Source organism: Gracilinanus agilis, chromosome 1 (assembly GCF_016433145.1).
Source record: "Gracilinanus agilis isolate LMUSP501 chromosome 1, AgileGrace, whole genome shotgun sequence".
In the NCBI taxonomy this organism is placed as follows: domain Eukaryota; kingdom Metazoa; phylum Chordata; class Mammalia; order Didelphimorphia; family Didelphidae; genus Gracilinanus; species Gracilinanus agilis.
The window spans coordinates 248,729,496-248,753,162 of NC_058130.1; the positions used below are offsets into that span (position 1 = coordinate 248,729,496).

Below are 23,667 nucleotides of genomic sequence, written 5' to 3' on the forward strand. Positions count from 1 at the left end.
CCCCAAAAAGAGATCCCTGTGCTAATGAAATCCTGAGTTGGACCAAAAAAATAATCTCCTTGCACAGCCATATTCCGGTCTCATCCCACCATGCTTACTTGCATCAAGACATCTAATTCACCTTGTTTGTTCCCCATTTGTACATAGACATCTTTGGCAATGGATTTAGTGTCCGATTCTTACATTGCATGCCTGTGAAAATCTGGGCATCTCTATCAACTTTGTTTTAGCATTTCTTTATGGTAACAAGCTTTCTGGTTATTCATAGGCAGTGTTCTCCCTCTTTTTAAATTTTTTATTAAATTTGCAAAGACCTTTTATTAAATTACCTGCTCTTGCTTATCATTCCTTTTATTTTTTTGAGTCATAACCCAGAAATAATAATGATGACAAAAACAAGAAGACTTACATAGTTCTTTAAGGTTTACAAAGCACTTTACACACTTTATCTCACTTTATTCTCACAAAAACCCAGGGTAATAGATGCTGTTATCATCTCCATTTTGCCATTGAGGAAACTGAGGCATCAGAGGTTAAGTATCTGCCCAGGGTTACAGAGCTAATAAATACTTAAGGCATAATTTTTTTTTGTTTTTATTTTTTATTTTTATTGTCATACAAAACATATTTCCATATTGGTCATTGTTGTAAGAGCACACTCATACAAAAGCAAAAAGCCTAAAGTGAAAGCATAAATATACTCAACAGTTCTTTCTCTGGTGGTACATAGCATTCCCCTTCATAAATCTTTCAGAATTGTCCCAGATCATTGCATTGCTGAGATTAGCCAAGTTTTCACAGATAATCATCATTCAATATTGCTGTTATTGTGTACAATGTTCTGCTTATTTCACTCTGCATCAGTTCCTGCAGATCTTTCCAGCTTTTTCTGAAATCATTTTGCTTTTTTGAAGGCAGAATTTGAAATCAGATCTTCCCGACTCCAAGCACAGCATTCTATCAGCTCTAAATCCTACTTTCAGATGCTATCTTGATAAACAGCTTTTCACTTTTCAATTTGGCCCTCTCTTCTTAAGTTTTGCATTTGATTGGTTGTAGTAATGAAAACCTTTCATTTCCCTGATCAAGACTTCCTCATATTTAGCAATACTGGCAGTATGATTTATGCCCATATAAAACGCCAGAAGTGAATAATAATCATCCAGTTTGACAGGTCTGGGATGGTTCCCTGGCATTTTTTAGATCCATGCCCCACAAAAATAGCAGACTTCTCTATTATCATCAAACAAATAGCTGTGCCTGGAACTCACCAACTACCACTCTTACTTTTTTTAACTCTTTAATGGATTGTTTTGCCTGATAGCACCTGAAGATCAATACATCATTCCCAGGAGTACAGTCAGCAAAGGTTTCAGCTCCCTCTAATGAGGAGCCTCCTCTCTCTTATGTTGATCTTTCTTCCCTTTCTCCTCTGTCACATTCTTCTGCTCTCCAGTATCCCAATTCAGGTCAAAATTTCCCTCTGCCCCTTCAGATCTGTTTTTTGTTTTCATGTGGAATGCCTTTAGATTTTTTAAAGGAATCCCTCAATCTCCTTGATAACCTAGAAAATGGAAGGACATTTCTCCTGGATTTTCATCTTCTCTTCTGTGTGAGAGAGATCTAGCCAGATTCTGAACATAAAGAACAGTCCCTTGGCCTTAGAAGAAATACAAACCTGGGAAACTTCATGATCTTTGCTGTCCTTTTTACTGGAACTATATGTTGTTCAGTGCTCATTTTCTGTTTTTCTTTTTAAATTAACTTTTTTCCATTAATAGGAATACATTTTCTCTCCTCCCAAACTTACCCATCCACTGAAAACAAAAGCAAAACAACAACAACAACAACAACAAAAAACCCAACCCCTTGTGGCAGATATGCTAATCAAGGAAGAAATAAAAATAAAAACAAATTCCCAGAGGGCTTAGTATTCTGGCTAGTAGCTACTGTGGCAAAACATTCCTCCTCACTTATAATGTATACTCTTAGGCCCCAATCTTTTCATATTGTGGGACTTGATACAATTAGGAGAATATCATCTGCATATAGATGCTTTAGGAGGATCTCACCATCTCCAAGGCATCCTTCCTCTATTTGGATCTTCCCAAGAATGCCTTCCATGATCATAGTAAGTACCTTTGTAGAAAATAAAACTTTTTATTTCACTTTTTCTTAATGATCAGAGGATCCTTGAACAAGATTATCTCTATGTTTGTGTTTATCAAAAATCTCAGCATGTATATATGAAGGATTCCTATTTGGAGAAATATTTAAAGCTATGATTTGCTTTGATTCTAATTACTTTGTTTTTGTTTTTTTAATCTTTAACCTGTCTTAGAATCAATACTGTGTAATAGTTCTAAGGCAGAAGAGTGGTAAGGGCTAGGCAATGGGGGTTAAGTGACTTGCCCAGGGGCACACAGCTAGGAAGTATCTGAGGCTAAATTTGAACCCAGGACCTCCCATCTCAGAGGCCTGGGTCTCTATCCACTGAGCCCCCTTTACTTTTTTAATTTTAATTTTATTTTCATTTCCACATATTCTTCATTTCCACTTCTCTCTCTGCCTCCCTCCAATCCCTACCCATTGAGAAAGCAAGAAATACGATACTGAGTATACATATAAATTCATGTAAAACGTATTTTCCCATTAGCCATGTTTAAAAAAAGCAAACAAAAAAGAAAGAAAGAAAAGAAAAATATGCTTCAATCTGTACTATTGATTCTCTTTCTGGAGCGTAAGGGTTAAAATAGGGGTTTCGACAAAATAAGAGAAAAAGAATGCATTTCTGTAATCAACACACAAAACCAATGGTATCATCTTCTCTGTGCCTTTCAGTCAATCATGCACCTACAAAGCAGTGTTCAAATGCAGAGAATCATTAATAAAACCTATTTATTCCTTCCTCATATTTTCATTTTGAAGATATAGAGTACTCTCAGAAGAATTTTATAAATATGAAAAAGTAGGTATGTGGGTCTGTAGTTAAATGTTCTAAGTATCCTTTTTTGAGCATTAATACTACCTGGGTTTCTTTTGTTCTTTCAGAAATTTTTCATCCTTGAAATATCTTTAAAAATAATCCTTTAAGGCTTTTAAGATTTGAGCATGAAAGGGATCACTTCTTCAACATCACCCACAAGAAGTCATACAGGCTTTGGTTTAAAGCCACCTAGTGAGGGAAACCCTTTGCCTCTAAAGGCAGTACTTCCCACTTAAGAATATCTCAAATTATTAGAAAGTTTTTCCCTGAATCAGAGATTCTAACATGTCGTGTCGTAGATCCCTTTGGCAATGTGGTGAAAACTATAGCTACCTTATCAGAATAATGTTTTTTAAATGCATGAAAGAAAATGCAAAGGATTACAAAGGAAACCAATTATGTTAAAACACAGGTATTAAAATACTGCAAAACAAGATGATGTTCATTTGATCTGCCGTTCTTTTCCCAGATGCAAAGTAGCTATATATAAGGAGATACTGCAAATAAAATAGAAATATAACTTACAGGTAAGGAAATAGGAACATAAAAAAAATTAGATGTTTGAGTGATATAAATAGAATTGGGAAAAACAAAGTTAGAAGATTACCTGAGCTAAACTCCAGTGTGTGTCTGAAGGACTCGTGATGGTGTGCCTCATTTCTGAACTGGAGCATTCTGATGACATGAGATGTAGTCTGCTGAATAGGACATGCCAGAAAAGCAGCCCATACATCTCCAGATCTGGTCTGCCAGTTCCTTCTGTGTGGATTTCCTGTCATCTGACATCTCGAGAAACTGAGTATGGACTGTAGCATTTTCTGTTCAGCAGATTGTTTTCCACACTATCTTAGCTTTCCACTTACAGCAGCTCAGAAAAATCCCAGGATTTTTCTTTCCACGGTGCCTCCCTACAATGCCTTCCATCTTTTCTCTAAGTGGATCTGCCTTTCCCAGGTTTGAGTGTTCTGAGACAATTTTTGCATCTTGGAATGAGATCCCATAGAATGCTGATATCCTGAGACTTTCTTCCAATGAAGAGGCATCCTCTTAATTTCATGTTGGCCATCTCATCTTATGTTGGCCATTTGATGCCTTGCTAGAGAGATCCTATTAAGGACTGACTTGTGTCTTTTATATATGAGTACCCCCAGTGAACACAGGTCAAAGGCTATAAACAGTTTATATAGTCTTGAATTGTAACATATATAGGCATTATGTCACCTATTCTGCATTTTATTCTTTTCTAATGCATTTTTAATGCAGGGATAGATATATAGGCGCTCTTGATTATTACTATTTTTAGCCATCCTATATGCATTTTTCTCTGTTCCAAGTTTATTATTCATAGTTCTCTTTATTATTAACTAATTAAGATGATTTCATAGTATATAATTCCTTTTGTAGTCCTCCCCAATACAGTCTTTTAAAAAATTTATTTATTTATTGCCAATTACATGTAATAACAAATTTCCACACACGTTTTCCTAAGTTTTATGATCAATCTTATCTCCCTCCTTTCCTATCCTTCTGCCTCCAGTGCTGGCAGGCGATTTGATTTGATGGGTTGTACATGTATTATCATGTAAAACATATTGTTCATTTTTGTGAGAAATCTTATAAAACCCAAACCCCCAAACATAAACCCAAATAAGCAAGTGAAAAATGGTATCCTCTCATCTGCATTCTGACTCCACCAGTTCTTTCTCTCGAGGTGGATAATTCTTTGTCATAAGTCCCTCAGAATTGTCCTGGATCATTGTCCCAATACAAATAGTCTTGTGCAGATACTCAAACAAACTTGCTAAGGCTAGATTCCAAATAGCATTTGAACTCTGTGAGTTGACTTCAACTTTATTGCCATCAGAATTCACTTCTTTTGAAATTAGATCTCTCCCAGGATAGCTGGAAGAGTCCTGATAGAGCAATGTTTTGTTTTATTAAGAATACCAACAGAATCCTAGAATATCAGTGCTAGGAAAGACCTTCAAAATCATCTAGTTAAACCCTTTCATTTTACAGATTAGGAAATTAAGGGCCCTAGAAATCAAGTGACTTGCCAAAAATATACTCATAGATAGTAGTCTTTTCTGAGCATTCTAGTTAATTGAGATTTTACTTTAATGGCAGGCCAGTCATGCCATCCAAAGACAGTATGGTACAACTGTATGAGAATACGGTAATAATTAGAAGAGCCTTTTTCTCAGTCACTTGTTAGCTATGTGACCTGGGATATGTTGCTTAACCTTTTGAAGCCTCAGGTTCCTCATCTGAAAAACAGTTATAGTAATTCATGTCTTCCCTAGCAGATATGTTTGCTGTATATGAAAACACCATAACAGATGTAAGACTTGTTTAGAAAGTACTTTATAAGCCCCAAAGTATTATTGGTATACAAGCAACACTCAAGAAATTGTTTGTGCCTTTTGTTTTTACACCAAATTAATTTCTTTTCTTTTCTTTTTTTAAACCCTTAACTTCTGTGTATTAGTTCCTTGGTGGAAGATTGGTAAGGGTAGGCAATGGGGGTCAAGTGACTTGCCCAGGGTCACACAGCTGGGAAGTGTCTGAGGCCGGATTTGAACCTAGGACCTCCTGTCTCTAGGCCTGGCTCTCACTCCACTGAGCTACCCAGCTGCCCCCAAAATTAATTTCTTAATACAAAGTGTCCCCCAAAGTCTTAGGGTAGTTTTAAGCCCTTATACCTTACCTTTGCTGAGTGGTACAGGGAATAGAGTTCTGGACTTGAAGTCAAGAAAACTCATCTTCCCAAGTTCAAATCTGACCTCAGATGCTTACTGGCTGTATGACCCCAGGCAAGTCATTTAACCCTGTTTATCTCAGTTTCTTCATTTGTAAAATGAAGTGGAGAAGAAAATGGCAAACCACTCCAATATCTTTGCTAAAGAAAACACTAAAGGGGGACATGAAGAGAAAGACAAGACTGAAATGGCTAGATAACCAAAAAATACCCCAGCATTCTTTATTATTACGGGGTTTTCTTGTTAAAAAAAATACATGTCTCACCCTCCTGCTTCCAATCCTGCAGAAAGAATGGAATGAAAAGCCTTCCTATACCTTTCTTTACCCTGAACAGCATATCATTTCACACACACATACTGAAAGATAAATAGCTAGATAGATAGGTTTCTGTACATATTTGTTATGAAATTAGAGTGTCTCAGAAAACTCTTGTAATATGCTAAATGTAAATAATTATTTTCTTCTTTTTTAAAAAAACAGAAAATGCCCTAAAAACAACAGAGGACGTCGGCAGAAGCAAAACCTAGGCCATTTTACATCGGACACGTCATCCAGAATGGTTTAACTTGATGACTTTTATATGTACACCAACCATGTGATAAACATTTTATTATGTCTTTTTTTAAAGAATAGAAATATTTATTTCAGAGGCCTTATTTTTGGACATTTTTAGTGGAACACTGTCGGCTTGTATTTAGAAAAGCATCAACTCTAACAGTTATGGACTTTCTGTTTTGTGTTTTTAAATACTGAATTTCATTTTCTGTATCTGTAACACATGGTTATATAAGACTTGTACTTTACCCATGGAATGTAATATTTTTGCAAATCCAGATCACTTCTCAAATTATTATAGTCACACACACACAAAATCAAGCATGAACTAAAGGTAAAAGATGTTTACAGATTACTTTTCATACAAAAAAAAAACCCCTAGAAGACACTGTGTTTAAATAGATATTTAAATGTTTTTGAGATTTAGTACATGATTTTTTTAGACACTGCTTATCGCATGAATTGTGAAGCTGTGTATGTGTGTAGCTGTAAAATATTTATAAAATGTTTGGGCTGTACGTTGAGCACTACTCTCCTTGCAAAACAATTTGGAAATTTGGAAAAGGATCTTATAGTGCTGATGGAACAGATCCATAAAAAGTGGGCCTTGGTAGATTTAGATATTATGATCATTGACTTTCAAAAGGCAACAGAATAAAATCAAGCCTACTTTTTTCATGGAGATCATTTTAATACTCAGTCACTTTTTTAAAGAAAATATTTGTTTTAACACAAAGAATAAATCAATTGTATTGGTGTTTGTGATTAAAATGCAAAAAAAAATGATCATTAACAAACAGTGTTCTTGAAGAGAATATGCCAAGAACTTGAAAAACTCTCCAAATTAGATTTCTGGTTATAGTTATATTAATAGATTGTCAATGTTTGGAGGATCTGAAATGTGAGTAGGATGTATTCAGCTGTTTAACATGTAGTTTAGACTTTCAGAAGTATGCATGTAGAATTTAATAATTTGTTGAAAATAAACAATTGATTTTAATATTTCATTTGGAAAGCATGTTAAAATACAATGTTTTCACTATATATGGCCTCTGTTTTAGTGTGTCTGTTACTTGTTTGAATTTTATTTGGTTTGTAGGTTTTAAATGCAGCAGAAGCTTCATGTTATAAATATTGATTTGCTTTTTAAAAATTATTGCCTAAAATTAACTAAAAGGAAAAAAAAAAGAGTCAATGAAATGAGGGTAATAATACCACCATGAAAATTTCCAGGTTGTTTTTTTTTTTCTCTCCCTCATATGATAAATGAACTTCCTGGAATTCTAGTGGACCTGTTTTATGTTTTCCTCTTCTGACATTACTGTGCTCTTTGAGTTCCTTGGTCTGTCAACAGACAATTTTAGAATACCCCTGCATGTGAAGCTCAGTGTCAGACTTGTTGAGGGGTTTCATATTGCAGAACAATTGCATATGAATATTTCTAGTTATAAATACTTGACCAACCTCCAGGGGTGGAGTTTTCTACCCTTTAAATGTCTATGTGGCCAGCTGTCAAGCTAACTTTTTGCTTTAAGTGCCAGAATTAATCGTAGGGAGAGTAACATTTCAGCCACTGTAAGGATAAGCCTAGAAGAGGAAAAAAAAAAAAAAAAGCAGAATGGATCACAACGAATCGACCGCCAATGCTGACAAAATCCATCAAAATCGACTCTCAGGCGTATCATTAGATGAAGACCAAGACGCAGCGCTGACAATTGTGACCGTCCTAGACAAGGTGGCTACGATTATAGATGGTGTCCAAGAGAGTCAGAAGAGAATAGAAGAGCGTCATCGCTTAATGGAAAATACAATCAAATCTGTCCAGATCGACATGTTGAAGCTTTCTCAGGCACACAGTAACACAGGCTATGTAGTGAACAAGTTGTTTGAGAAAACCCGGAAAGTCAGTGCTCATGTGAAAGAAATAAAAGCTCGTGTGGAGAAGCATAGCCTAAATGTGAAGAAGGTGGAAACCAAGCAAGAAGAGGTGCTAAGAAAAAACAAATTTCGAGTGGTTATATTCCAGGTAAGCTTGCTTTTGGATTTATTTTTGTTACCCCGAGTTTCTTCCAGACTTTCATTGTCCTACAAATAGTTTTCAAAGGAAAGAGGTCACTCTTTGTATGATAAAGATTAATTATGACACGAGAGAGTGGATGCATCTTTGAGAAAGAGAAAGGAGAGTGTTATATAATTAGAGTAAGAGAACCTGGACTTAGGTCTTGGCTCTGCCATTATACTTAACGTGTGACCTTGGGCAAGTTACTTGTGTGTGTGCCAGTTCCCCTTCTGTAAAATGAGGGGTCGAGATAATGACCTCTAAGGTCCCTTCTAGCTCAAAAATCTATGACACTGACTAGTGGAAATGTGCATTGGCTATGGGGGGTGGGGAAGTCGGGGTGGGGTGGTGAAGGGCATGAATCATGTAACCATGTTAACTTTTCTAAAAAATAAAAATTATTAAACGAAAAAAAAATCTATGACACTGTAAAATGGACCCTGGTTTCCCAAGGGGTTTCAGCGCAAAATCCTCCTGACGGGAACCAACGTGCTATTATTAGTACCACAGGCTTCTCAACCATTAAGTGTAAAATGAACTGTGTGGATCAGTCAAGGCTATTTCTTGCCTGTGAAATGCAATATGAGGCAGGCTTTCTCAGCCCATCAGCCATACATGACAATCATCTTTGCTGCTTTTTAACTTTTTACCTCATTAGGAATGGACCAAAATAATAAAAGAAACTCTATTTATATAACCTTCGGATATAGGTTGAAATGCTGAAAAATAGAAGCCATAGTAAGAAGAGCCATCAGCACTACTAGATTGGGGAAGTGAAAGGAAGCAAAGTTATAGTTGATCCAGTGCTGTATTTCAAGGCAAGAATGTACTAGGATGAATCTTGACTCAGATCATTAGTAGCTGTGTCACCCTGGGCAAGGCACTTAACCTCCTTTGGCCTCAGTTTCCTCTTCTGTAAAATGATAGGTTTAGATGTGATTATCTGAAAGGTCCTCTTTGGCTTTGAATATAAGATCCTATGAGTCTGTCCTACTTTCTATCCAATAGTCTATGTTGAGGCAAGTGTGAGGCAGCATTATAAAATAGACAGAGGACTGGCCTTGAGGTCAGGAAGTACTGAATTCAAATCCTGTATTGGAAATCTACTAGCTCTGTTGCCATGGGCAAATCAACCCACTCCTTAGCTCTCCTGGGCAACTATCTAAAATTTTATCATAGAGTTGCCAAGGGTAGGGAGTTAACACAAGGATGATCCCCACATAAAAGAAGCTAAAAGTTCAGATCCCTCTTCCCACTATCCCACCAAATAAACAAAGTACTATTTTGTACTTCACATTCTTGATCTATAAAATGGACAACAGAACCAACCTGGGTAAATGAGTGGCTGAGCATCCGCCAAGAGGTCTAGGAGGCTAAAATGGAGGCAGGAGGTTATAAGCCACAAACAGAGACACCAGACCCAACATCTAACTCCCAGAACTGTATTTTTAAATAGCCACCTTTGGCAAGACTTTCTGATAATGATGCAACCATTGATGGCCAACATGTCATCAGCACCAGCACTGTGTTACACACTCTGAATGGAGCAGTGATGGAACTCATACTAAGGTTGGTTTTTCATGTAGGCTATTTGACCCTTCTCTTAATTGATCAGTCACTGCTGTCAAATAGGTAGATGGATTATTGCACTACCTCATGGGTATCCCTGCTTCAAGGTTTTACCCCTCTCTAATCCTCCTTTTGTTTAGTTGCCAAAGTGATTTTTCTAGAATATCTAGCCAAGTCACACCACCCTACTCATTAAACTCTAGTGGCTTCCAGAACCAAATATTAAATCCTCTATTTAGTACTGAAAGCTTGTCACAACCTGACCTCTTCCTGCCTTTCCAGTCTTATATTTTATTCTCTTCCACATGCTGTACTTTTCAACTATACTGGCTTACTTGCTTGCTGTTCCTTGCCTGTAATGTTCCATCTCTCAGCTCCATGCCTTTTCCTTGGGAGAAAGAAAGGAAAAAAGGAAGGGGGAAGGAAGGAAGGAAGGAAGGAAGGAAGGAAGGAAGGAAGGAAGGAAGGAAGGAAGGAAGGAAGGAAAGAAGAGGAAGGAGGAAGGAAGGGAGAGAGGGAGGGAGAGAGGAAGGAAGGAACAATGATTCTATCAATGTGTGTTTTCCCTCTACTGACACAGATTACAACTTCTCCACATCACACCTTAGGAAACCATATGGCGTTGCTGTGACCAAAAAATTTCTATCATTTTGCCAACTTCCCATGGTGATCCTCTTTGATTTTATCTAAGCTGATACTCAGTCTATGGACATGATCTATGTCCTGGCCCATCATGCAGATCTTTCCATGGTGGTAGAGATGGTCTTTGAGAAGGGTCAGCTGCATGAGGCTTTAGACCTTTAGTATATTTTCTTCTGCTAAGTTGTCAGATGTTAAATGAAGTGAACCAAATCTTATTTTTCTCTCTAATTCTCCATTGTATTCTGCATAAATTGCCCAGCCCACCACTGATGTTCTATCAGTTTTATGTCTCTTCCAGTGGCCAACATTTGATAAATGTTTTTGAATTGAGTCCATGAATATCACAGAACTTCATAGTAGTTAGAGGTGGAAAGGACCTTAGGTCATCCATCCCACACTTCTCATTTTACACATAAAGAAACTAAGGTCCCTAAAAATAAAGTGATTTACCCAAGGCCAAATATTAAGCAGCAGAGCCAAGATTTGAACACAATCTAGTATTCTTTCCATTATACCATATTGCCTACTCATTAAGTTAGACATTAGGAGAGGATAGATCTTTAATAGAAGTAATATTGTATTCCCCCATTTAACTTATAGAAATATATGAAGTCAAACTTGGAAGGGACCTAAGAAATCATAGAGTTCACCCCCTAATTTTGTGAAGAAGAAAACTGAGATCCAGAAACATACCATTATTTACTCAAGATTACTATTGTTGTTTTTGTTTAGTCATTTGAATTATGTTCCACTCTTTGTGACCCCATTTGGGATTTTCTTGGTCAAGATACTAGAGTAGTTTGCCATCCTTCTCTAGCTCATTTTACAAATAAGGAAACTGAGGCAAAAGGGCTTTAAGCGCCTTTCCCAGGATCATACAGCTTATAAATGTCCATGGTTGGATTTGAACTCAAGTCTTATTGACTCCAGTTCTGGTGCTCTATCCACTCCACCACCCAGCTGCCCTTTACTCAAGATAATATAAAGCGGCAGCTAGGTTGCTCAGTGGATTGAGAGCCAGGCCTAGAGACAAATCTGTCTGGGTTCAAATCTGACCTTACACACTTCCTAGCTGTGTGACCATAGGCACGCCACTTAACATCCATTGCCTAGCCTTTACACAGTATTGATTCGAAGACAGGAAGTATGGGTTAAAAAATAACTACCCAATTAGCAAAGCTGACAAGAACCCAGTTTTCTTGAATCTTATCCTACTTCTATTTCTACTAGATGCTAATTTTCTCCAAATTGTCCACATTATCATCACTGGCATTTTACCAAATCCTCATGTACAAAATCAGTTTTCCAAATGTGATGGTGCTGTACAAAAGACATAGAAGTTATTAAAAAGTGAAACTTTACAACCAATCCTAAGCATAACAGAATTTCTGGACGTTTGATTTATTTATCTACAAAAGAAGGGAGTTGGGATGAACAAAGGTGTCAAACTCACAACCAGTGGGCCACCAGGGGCCAGAAAAACTCCTGAGAGGGGCTGAGCCAGATTAAAATGTAATTGGAAGATGTTTAACAAAATAAATAAAAATACAGTGCAACACAGATAACGTTCATTTGAGATTTTCTAAGTCAATATGTGGCCCACAGGTATCTGCCTCTCTTTGAATTTGACTAGATGGCTTTGATCTTCACTGCCGGCTCTAGCCTCTATGATGCTCTGAGTCAGAAGGGAGCATGGCAATCCCACGCCTGCCCATGCTGGAATGCCAGTGCAGGCGGGGAAAGGGATGGGTCAGGAACAACAACAGCTTCCCTAAAAGGACCGAGGCTTTGGGGAGACAGGTGGATCTGAAGAAAAGATTAGCTCTTCCAAATTCTTTGAATTTTATGTCTCAGAGTCTATACTTCCTGACCCAAATCCCCATTCCAGCAACTGGTTTTCCTATTCCCCTTAGCATCAGCCATATCTCAGGAAAGATAGGACACTTTGAATATCAAATGTTATTTTTCCATAGTGGGCTTATGTGTGCACACATGCTATAGCAGCGTTAGATTGGGGAGGAGGTGAGGACTATGGACTAGTCAATGAGATTTTTTTTTTTTTAGAAAAGCACGAAAATAGGTTCAAAGGCACACTGGTACAGAGCAGATGGAACTGTGTCGCTTCTTTATAGGCAATACAATATGGGACTTAACAAATAGATAAATAGATAAATATAACAAAAAAGATAAATGTTAAGATGGCCCCACTAATGTCCAAGTCCAAGATGAGTAGGATTGTAATTTAGTTAATAGGTAGCTTATCTTGAAAGAGGAAGGAAGGAAGGAAGGAAGGAAGGAAGGAAGGAAGGAAGGAAGGAAGGAAGGAAGGAAGAAAAAGAAGGGAGGGAGGGAGGGGAGGAAGGAACAAAAAAAGAAGAAAGGAAATTTTAAAAATACAATAAATACATATATACAAATGTGTGTGAGGTATAGTGATGTTTGATATAATACCATCATACTATCATGTCAGGCATGTGATATTGTGGGCTAAACATAAATTTGATAGTTCAGCCTATTTCATGTTTTTTAAAAAATGCAACTGACACTCATAAAATCCAACTAAAAATGACTTTGAGGTAGATAGGTAGGGCGAAGTCTAAAACTCTGAACCTGGAGTCACAAAGGACTATGTTTCAAACCAGTCTCAGACAGCTGCTAGCTGTATGATGCTAGGCAAGTCACCTTTGTCTGCCTCCATTTGCTCATCTGTAAAATGGAGATAATAATTGGTACCCTCTTTCCAGGATTATGAGGAAAAAAATGAGATAATATTTGTAAACCACTTTGCAAGCCTTAAAGCACCATATAAATACTAGCTATTCTTATTATTTTAAAATCCTTTTAAAAATTGAAAGTGCAGAAGCCATGAATAAAATAAAGATATAAAACACAATTCCCCTTTCTGCAGTCTTCAGATCAGAAACTCAAGAAAATAACTGCAATTGGAACTCAAGAAAAGACTTCTGACAAATTCAGGTCCACCAGGCTATGGCTCAGACTATGAGGTGTGTAAAATCCCAGGAAGAGCTAAAGAGTAGAATTGAGGGACCAGAGTGGCCTCGGGAACCTGCCAAATTTTCTATCACGCTTGTCTTCAAAGAATTTATGTTCTAAAGGAGAAATGAAATGTAAGCATGTAAGAAGATGACACATGCACACACAGAATAAACACAATGTTAGTTCAACAGAGGAAGCCTGGCAGCTGTGGGGATTAGGAAAGGCTTCATGTAGGAGGTGATATTTAAGCTGAACTTTGAAGCAGTCTAAGTGGCAGAGTGGAGTGAGGAAGGGATTCACAGGCATGGGTGGAGGGCATTCCAGGGCAAAGGGACAGAGACAGGAAATGGAATGTTTGGAGAGAGAAACAGTAAAGCAAGTTATAGCTTTGTGGTAGAGAGAGAAGTCCCAGTTCTGATATTAGTTGACCCTGGCCAAGTCATTTAATCTTTCTCAGCCTCAGTTTCCTCACCTGAATTATAAATATAATAATACTTAGACTATTTGTTTCATAAAATAGTTTTAAGAAAGCTATTTAAAGATGAGAGAGTTTTCATAAATGGGAGTTGTCAATTTTATCTCAAAAGCTTTGAATATGAGAAATATAGCTCTGGTTTGTTTAGCTGCTTTTTTCTTTTAAAGCATGCCTGTCACCTATTACCTAATTTAAGTTATTTTAGTGAAAAATCCAGTGAGTATCATCATAGAAATCTCATTGTTGCCAGCTAGATTAAGACAGAGAGTAAACAAAAAAGGATAGAGGAAAGTCTGAGTTCAATCCTACCCCACTTTCCCTTTCCTAGACTCTTCCTGGAAACTCCCTTTCTAGGTTCCTACATGCTTTGGGTTTGGAAGATTCATTTGTTGCCTATTTTCTTGCTTACATTTTATTTATTTTTTCCTTATTCCTTGATATTGTTCCACATGGGTGGAGGAAAGGGAGACAGACAGAAAGACAGAGACAGAGAGAGAGGAAAGAAGGAAGGAAGGAAGAAAGAAAGAAGAAAGAGAGAGAGGGGGAGGCGGGGAGGAAGAGGGAGAGGGAATGTGTGTGTGTGCATACTTCTGCAGCCACTCTAACATAATTCCACACTACTTCTTGGACAAGCTGATGTGATACACACACATATCTCTTTAGACTTTGATGCATCTCAGGAAAGAGTGTTAGAGAGGGAAGGGCATTGGTTCTAGTGTAAGAGGACCAAATATCAAACACTGTTTCTGACACTCATGAAAGAGCTTTACGATCTTGGATAATCGATATCCCCTTGGACTTAAGTATTTTTCATGTGGAAAGTTAAGGTGTTATAGTAAATTGGGTCTGCTGGAGAGAGAAACACACATACACACACACACAAATAGAAAGCAACATAGAGACCTTGACAGAGAAAAAAAATACAAAGAGAGAAACAGACAAACAATGAGAGATGGGGAGAAATGAAGAGAGAAGCCAAGGTGGAGACACCCACCATGCTAAGGGGGCAAGTATGTCTTTGAAATACAAATGGAGTATTCAGCCTGTCCATTTGTTATTGCTCATATTCACTATATAACCATCACATCTTCTTTCCAGAGCATAAACTGCTTCAGTGATGTCTTTTATCCCCCTTCTCCTATGCAAGTCATTGTTGATAATATGCCATAACCTATTTATAGCTGCCATTTGTCTTTCCATTGCCACACACTTTCATACACATATTTTATGTGATGGGTAAATAAAAGAGAGTGAGTCTGTGACTTGATGAAGGAGAGATAGGCAGCAGCAGAGAAAAAAAGGGAAAGGAGAAGAACAGGAGAGGGGGCAGAGGGAGAGAGAGTAGGAAAGAAGGAAATGGGGAAAAGAGAGCCGAGGTGATTAAGGGAAATTGAACAAATCAAACAAAGGATGCTAATTAGTACTCATTAAATTCAATTATGAAAAATTGGGTTTGAAAAGAAGACTCTGTATTAGAACAATATTTCCTCTTCTCCTAGGAACAGTGTTTGTCAATCTCTTTTTACAATGAATTCTCCACAATTAACAACCCTCCCCTAATATCTTCCTCATCATGACAGATCCTGGGTTCTTGAAGGTTATCCCATAAGATCTGACAGGTCCTTCCAAGTTACTGGGTGACAAAAAAATATATTTCTGTCCATTGAGGATCAGCTTATATAAAATCAGGAAGGCTCATCACCAGATTGGCAGGACTGGTGAATTTTTTGCATTCACAGCAACTTGCAAAGACCAAGAGGGTTTTATATGTGTGTGTGTGTGTATGTGTCTAATATATATGTATGTGTATATGTGAATAAGTACATTTATTTATACACATATTTATTATTTCTTTATAGATTTATATACTTATTTATATTATTGTAATGGGTAAAATAGAGCCTAACCAGAGTTTTAAGCATTTATTAATAAAATGAAGAAATGAGAGGAGAGAGAGAGAGAGAGAGAGAGAGAGAGAGAGAGAGAGAGAGAGAGAAGAGATATAGATATATTTCTCTTAAGTAGGGTTAACCTGCTTATGATTGATTCTCCATATAGCTGGCTAATAACTCCTCACTCTCTTCTCACCTTCTTATTTTATTAATAAATGCTTAAAACTCTGGCCATTCTCTATTTTACCCATTACATTATTTATACATATATGCATATTTATTTATATCATTTAGTTATATATATTTATTATTCATACCCATATGTATATCCATATTTGTTATATGTTTATTTTTATATATGCATATATGTATGTGTGTGTGTATATATATAATATATATATATATGGAGGAAGTGCCTACACAGATGGATCCTTACAGCTCTGAACTGTTGTGTCTGACTTCTCCAACTGCCACTCAAGAGCTGGGTCCACCAGGAATCATAGAAACTCTAATTGGGTTCGAGGTACAATGTGAGTTCACATTCCTAGCCCCTAAGCTTCACTGACATATTTACCTTCAGTAGTTGGTGAAGAACAACTGGCTCAAAGAAAAGATACTTCCTGAGATATCATTATAAGAATAGGAGACGTTCGACATTTCTCCCATGAACCTGGAGCATACCCTCCCCCAAATACAAGCGCTGTCAGTGGAAAGGTTGAGCCCACATGCAGAGTGCATTGGAGATGAACCCATGTAGGGAAGGCACATGGTGAAAGCAACCTGCATCCCTGGTACATCAAGGGCCCAAGATAGCTTTCTTTTTCTTGTCCCATCCTTATGCTGCTGTAGCATTTGTGCTGGATGGTTTGCTTTGCTGGGTTCCTCATGCCTAATTCTCTATGATGTCGTCCTCAACTCACAGACCAACCGCCTGGGTCTTCTCTCTATGAGGTATGACATTTCCTAAAACTACACACAAGATATTATTAGGTGGGTAAATTAGGTAAAACTAGATAGGTAAAGGTAGGGAGGAGAAAGAAACCTCCCTCCACTTCCACACCCAGAAAAAGGTGCAAGGGAAAAATCAAAGTACAATTGGGTTCTTGCTCCATAGTCAACTTTCTTCTCAAATGCTGGAGATGACCCTGATGTCAGATTTTTCTCTTATTTTGTAAGTGCCACCAAGAAATGACTAGTTTCTGAATAGGTGGGTGGGCTTATTGTTCGGTCATCTTAGACATGTCCGAATGTGATCCCATTTGGGCTTTGTTTTGTTTTTGGAAAAGATACTGGAGTGGTTTTTCCATTCCCTTATTCTAGCTCATTTTATGGAGGAGGAAGCTAAGGCAAACAGGGTTAAGTGACTTGTACAGGGTTTCACAGCTAGTAAGTGACTGAGGCTAGATATGAGTTTGAGGATATGAGTCTTCCTGATTCCAGTCCTGGAGCTCCATCCACTGTGCCACGTTGCTGCCCTGAGTCAGTGGGTAACTAACCTATAATTCCAAAACATTGATTGAGAAACATTTTCACACCTCCTAAAAGAGTAAAAAAAATGTCCTTAAAAATGTTTTTTTCCTTTATACCAGCCTATCAGAAATCAAAGAGGGGTATGTTTTTTATAAGGCATAAATGGCCAAGTTCAAAGTCTTTCCATTTCTTTGTTTCTGTTGCTTCTCCTTTTTATCTTTTAACTTCATCAAGGAAGTACCTACACAGATGAAACATGGATCCGTGTAGCTCTGAAGTGTTGTGGCTGACTTCTCCAATTGTCACTCAAGAACTGGATCCACCAGGAATCATAAAAGTGGCTTGGAGGGCCTCAGCAGTTCCCTGGCCAATCCCCTGGTCAGAAAATAATCCTACATCACCAGAGCATCTCTGGGTACTGTCCACACAACAGCCATTTGACCACATTCTGTTTTTACCGAGAGAGGAAGAGAAAAGCTCAACTCTTGAGGCTGGGATTGGAGGAGTGATGGCCATCAGCCATTAGTCTTTAACTCTTCTCTTCCCTGATGAACTCAGAGTGCAGACTGACATATATTTTTATTTTCCTTTATTTTCTTGCTCCACCACTCCTCAGGAACATGGTTAATGTGGAAATTGGTTTTATATGACTTCATATGTATAATGGGTATCATATTTCTTGCCTTCTCAATGGGTAGGGAAGGAGAATTTGGAACTGAGAATAAAAGTAATTTTTAAAGGAAGCAGAACCCTCCCCTCTTTTTTTCTCCCCTCCACCCCAATCTCATACTCAGACCTTCCTACTGATAGTACAGCCTGTGGCTATAGCAGGCGTTAGGGGTGAGGAGGAATTATAAGGTATTTTGATTCCTCCCTTGATTACTGATTCATCAGAGCAACAGGGCTCCCACACATGTTTCTTTTTGCATCTATAATCCCTGTGCTCAGTGCCAGGGAATTTTAAGTAACAAAAGATAACAAATATGTTAACAAAATAAGCAGAGCACAAGAAAAGGCTTAATTAAGTTGCTACTGCTTCTTCTCCCCCCTCTGGAAAGTGGCTGGCTGCGTGTTTATTTTGCCTGACTAAACTTCTTTTTCACCAGGAAGGACTCTCATCTGGGGTGGGAGACAGTTGGTGGGGAGCTATAAGGATAAAAAGAAGAAGAAGCAAGTGTCAATGACACATTTTAAATGCACAGAAGTGAGCAGAAAGGAGTTCAGAGGGGAATTCTGACAAGCAGGGCAGTTTTGTTGCTACCATGTTAAATTGAATACACACTTAAAAAAAACCAACTAGATGTAATAGTTCACAGTTGCATGTAACATCCTCTTTTCTGTTTTTCTTTTATATTGAAATACTCATGTTTACTGATTTTTGTTAAATTCATAGAGAAATAAAAAAAAATTAAACCTCTATCTTCTATCTTTGAATCAATACTAAGTATCAGTTCCAAGGCAGAAGAGTGTATAGGTCAATGATAGGCAAATTTGCCACTTTACATACTGGTACTTTTTTTAGCCAATCTAAATAATACTCAAAAACTAATAGGTCAAGAGGGAGAATTTACATCCAAGGTTCAAAACTATAAGCAGATTTAAAAAGAGAAAATAAATGAGGATTCAAAACACAAAGATGATGATGAAATAATGACAATTATACTCAGACAGTTTTCCCAGAGTCAAACAGCTAGGAAGTGCCTAAAGTCATATTTGAACCTAAAACCTCCTGTCTCTAGGCTTAGTGCTCAATCCACTGAGCAACCTAGCTACCCTGGGAAATAAAATTTATATATATGTAAGTGTGGCTCAGTGGGCAAGGTGTTTTTTTAACCCTCTTGAATCTTTCTTTGGTTTTAATTTGTTAAGCTGATTTAATGGGTACAAAATAGGTTTATAGAGTTTCTTTTTTTTTAAACCCTTGTACTTTCGGTATATTGTCTCATAGGTGGAAGAGTGGAAAGGGTGGGCAATGGGGGTCAAGTGACTTGCCCAGGGTCACACAGCTGGGAAGTGGCTGAGGCCGGGTTTGATATAGAGTTTCTTTTAAGAATTATTATTTTTTGGATCAGCTATATGACTCAATGGATAGAGAGATAGGTCTGGAGATAGGAGGTCCTGGATTCAAATGTGATCTCAAACATCTCCTTGCTGTGTGACCCTGAGCAAGTCACTTAACCCCAATTGCCTACCTCTTGCTACCCTTCTGTCTTAGAAGTGATACTTAATATTGGTTCTAAGACAGAAGGTGAGAGTTTAAAAAAAAGAATTTTTACTTATTGATCACTTGTAGATCCTATACTTTTTAAAGTTTTGTGTGACTTTAAAATATCCTTTATTTAGTATGAGGTCTTGGAGGAATCTCTTTAACATTTGCTTGCTTTTCACTATTTGAGGTGGTCTTTTGTGTAACTACCATTTGGTGGGAAGGAGTCAAAACAGTGAATGCAAGTTTGATTCCCCTTCCCCATTAAGGAATGGCATCTTGCAAAGTGCCTTTAACCTAAAACAATTATACCCTAGGGCCATCAGTATTGGTGGGGGGCATACAGATATCATTCTAGTCTGAGATGATGCCTTCTTTTTAGAAGACAGCTTTGTGGCTCTTGGCTTTTCAACTCTTTCTTCAATATCCTTCAAGGCAAGAATCAGTCTCCCTTGGAGAGGGTTGGCAAGATTCTATCAATAGCTGTCTATGCCTCTCTTCCCCTCGGGCTACCTTCCTATACATTTAGATGTCATACATACACACACAGCTCACAAAAGGATGATGTTATCTCTGGTCATAAGAAGACCTAAATTTAAGCCCTACTTCTGCCACCTACTAGTTGAGTGACTGTATAAGTCACTTTATCCCCTTTGAGCTTCCATTTCTTCATCTGTAAAATGGGGCTTAAATCACTTGCTCTACCTACTTCCCAAGGGTGTTATAAACTTTTAAATGGTATAGATATGGATATCATCACAATTTCCTTTATTTCCTTTCCCTCTACCCAGGAGGAGGTCCAATGCCCTACATCTCTCTCTGTTGTTAAGGAAAAAAGTCTGCTTGAGAATATACAAGAAGATGAATTCTGCCTCCCAGATGATCTCTCTTCTGATGAAGAATATGAAATTGAAGAAAGCAGAGCCACCCAATTTAAAAAGTCAGGAAAGAAGCGAATTGATGACATCAAAAAGGCCTTCTCTAAAGAAAACATGCAGAAGACAAGACAGAATTTTGACAAGAAGGTAGATAGAATTCGGACTAGAATTGTGACTCCTGAGAGGAGAGAAAGGATCAGGCAGTCAGGAGAGAGACTGAGGCAGTCAGGAGAGAGACTGAGACAGTCAGGAGAGAGACTGAGGCAGACAGGAGGAGAAAGACTAAAGCAATCTGGTGAAAAATTTAAGAAAACAATTTCTAAAGCAACTCCAACAAAGGAAACTTTCAAGATGCATCTCCATAAGAAAGGCAAAGAAAGAACCACTGCAGAAGGCCAAGAGGGCATTCAGGAAATGGGAGTGGATATCATTAGCAGGAGTGAGGCTGATGAACCCCTAAATGAGCTCTACACAGAAATGACAGCTACATCAGAGAACGTACAAGGCAGAGAAGTCTATCTTCCCCAAGCAGAAGAGGAAACCCAGATTCCTATGGAAAATATAGTTCTGCAACCCCCTGAAAAAGGAAGTAACGAGGAACCCCTTTTGCTAGATTTAAAACAATCAGCATAAAAGAGAACCAAACAGCCCCTGATTGTGTGTATCAGCTTCATCAAACAATTCTAACCAGAAAAAATAGTAATATTTATTTTTAACATCATATGAAAATAGATAAATGCTTTTATTTCATTCAACGTGTTCCAGGTTATCTGTTATGTTTTAATAAGCCCGGCAATATAAGAATTACATTTTATTGGCATTCTCCCCCTTAATGGAGGAATAAAATCCCAATGAATGATGAAGCTTTTTTGTTGCAGTTGATCAGGTTATTGGATTTTACTTTTCCCTTCACAACTGTGGAAATTTATTTAATCCCTTTTCTCTCTGGCTACCAGGGGAAAGAGTTTAAAAGTTTGGAACATTTGGTTATCTAAAGGAAACAAAAGAAATGTTTTAATTGATATGGCCTTTTGCAAATGAATTATTGTAGTAGTATAAGCAGCAGCATTTTGCTCTAAAATATGGCTGTCTATTCATTCAAAAAATCATTTTAAATACTTGCATTCTTGTGTATGGTACTTTTTGCCCCTGAACTGGAACAACCCAGTAGCCCATGGGGCCATTGTTTCTTCTAATCCTGTGGGGTTGTGGCCTAGATGCTTGGATCACCAAGCAACAGTTTACTTCCTACCACAACTGGGTAAAAAGTACCTCCTCAGAAGCTTCACCATTTCCAGCCAATGTTCTCCAAATTCTGAGTTCCAGTAATAATTCATAACTTACTGCATTTGTGTCTCAACCCCTTTGGATTCCAGTCTTTTCTTGTGTCTTCAGCATAGCCCCAAAGTTTTTACTCAGTTGGCAAATAGGCTAAAATGCTTTTTACTACAATGAAAATGAACATAAAGTAGAAAGGTCATGTCTAAGGCAATTTTTAGTTTTCTAATCCCTCTTCTTCACCATTTCCCTTTGTTCTTCTTTTTTAATCTTTACTTTTTGTCTTAGGATCCACTCTAAGATAGAAAAGCAGCAAGGGCTATGAAATTTGGGCTTAAATTCCTTGCCTAGGATTATAGAGCTAGGAAATGTCTGAGGTCAAATTTGAACCCAGGTCCTCCCAACTCTAGGTCTGGCTCTCTCTCCCCTGTGCTACCTAGCTGCCTCCCATGACCCTTTGTTCTTGAAAGGAAGGTGGAGACAAAGGCATCAACAGGCTTGTCAAAGAGGTTATTAAGCATTCCTACTTAAAACTTGGGGAAGGGGGAAATCACCTCACTACATAATCTAGCTCACCCAGTGGCTCTCTACTGTTTTCCAAGACAACAGCACTCAGCTCCTGGTCATCTTGCCAATGATGTGCTGCTCTGCTGGGTGCCTGAACAGGCTGTTAGATACTTCAGAAGGCTGTCCTAGGAGTAACCCAACAAGCCAACCTAACATCACCACCCAAGGCAAGTTTCCTTATCTCCATCTCTTTCCCAATATGGCTAGAGATCCAAGGACAAATGAGTAGACTTGGGACTTCATGGGCAAACCTGCTCTCCTCTCCTCCCCTCCATCCCCACGATACTCACATGGTCAGATAACTGAATCTTCTCCTGATGTCACATGCCAGGAGAACCAGTCAACAACAAAGTACAAATGCCAACAAAGTGAATACCAGCAAATCCCTGGAGATGTAAAGTACTATGTCTGCCCTTTTAAAATCTCTTCAGAGCCTCAACCTAATTTGACCCCTATGATGCCATTAAAAAATGGTAGCCTTGAACTTATTCCATTCTATACTCTTATCTCTTTTTTTGGGAGCCTAAAGATTTGGGAAAATGCAGAGGAAATAGCCCCCTTATGCCTAAATATAAATATTTATGGTGGAAGCATTTGGGTATTTGATTTAACATCAGGTCTTCCTCATTCCCTGGACAGACACAACCTTGATGTTCCATAATATTTGTGAAATGCAATCTGTTGAAAATTAAAATGTATACAGAGTGAACACTACTTTGAAAATAACAAATTTTAAATCGTTCTACATTCAAAGAAGAATAATTAAAAGGACTTTTATAAACATTTCTCTAAAGGCACACTTAATATTTACAAGAATTATCATTATACATTATCATAAACAGTTGCTTTCAGTAACCAAAATTAAACGTAACTACTAAAACATGTGTGATGTTGTAACTATTCCAATAGCAAGTTACTATTGCTAGTTTCAGAGAGATTCCATGAGAATGGAGAGCAAAAGATGAAATTTTAAGGATCTTCTGTCCCATGCAAAATATCACTTTATTTATAATTCAATCCTTTACTTTCTATCTTAGAATCTATACAAGCATAGGTCTTAAGGCAGAAGAGCAGTAAGGGCTAGGCAACTGGGGTTAAGTGACTTGCCCAGGGTCACATAGTTAGGAAGTGTCTGAGGCCAGACCTTCCACCTCTTAATCCACTGACCTATCTAGCTGCCCCCAGGAAGTCACATTATCAAAAAGATATATCACATCCAAGATATCTATAAATCAAATTTTCCCATTGACTTCTATTTTGTTAATCCACTAGAAGCCTGTGCTTTCCTTAGCTGGGAAGCTTTCTTCCCCTTAGTTGAGTAAATCCTAGGTAG

The 23,667-nt window shown here is 37.8% G+C and overlaps 2 protein-coding genes across 2 annotated transcripts in view; both read left to right on the plus strand.

Annotated features, from left to right (window-relative positions):
• The window catches only part of TMEFF1 (transmembrane protein with EGF like and two follistatin like domains 1), a 140,206-nt gene extending 132,940 nt beyond the window's left edge, over positions 1–7,266 (plus strand). The window contains exon 9 of the mRNA XM_044679527.1: positions 6,227–7,266. Within this exon, the coding sequence (XP_044535462.1) occupies positions 6,227–6,311 (85 nt within the window). The 3' untranslated portion in view covers positions 6,312–7,266. The remainder of the gene's footprint in view (positions 1–6,226) is intronic.
• A 411-nt stretch (positions 7,267–7,677) lies between these two features.
• Positions 7,678–23,216, plus strand: CAVIN4 (caveolae associated protein 4). The gene is made up of 2 exons (XM_044660764.1): positions 7,678–8,327; positions 20,403–23,216. The coding sequence occupies exons 1-2, from the start codon at positions 7,920–7,922 to the stop codon at positions 21,120–21,122; spliced, it is 1,128 nt and encodes a 375-aa protein (XP_044516699.1). The 5' UTR covers positions 7,678–7,919; the 3' UTR covers positions 21,123–23,216.
• Positions 23,217–23,667: the final 451 nt, after the last annotated feature.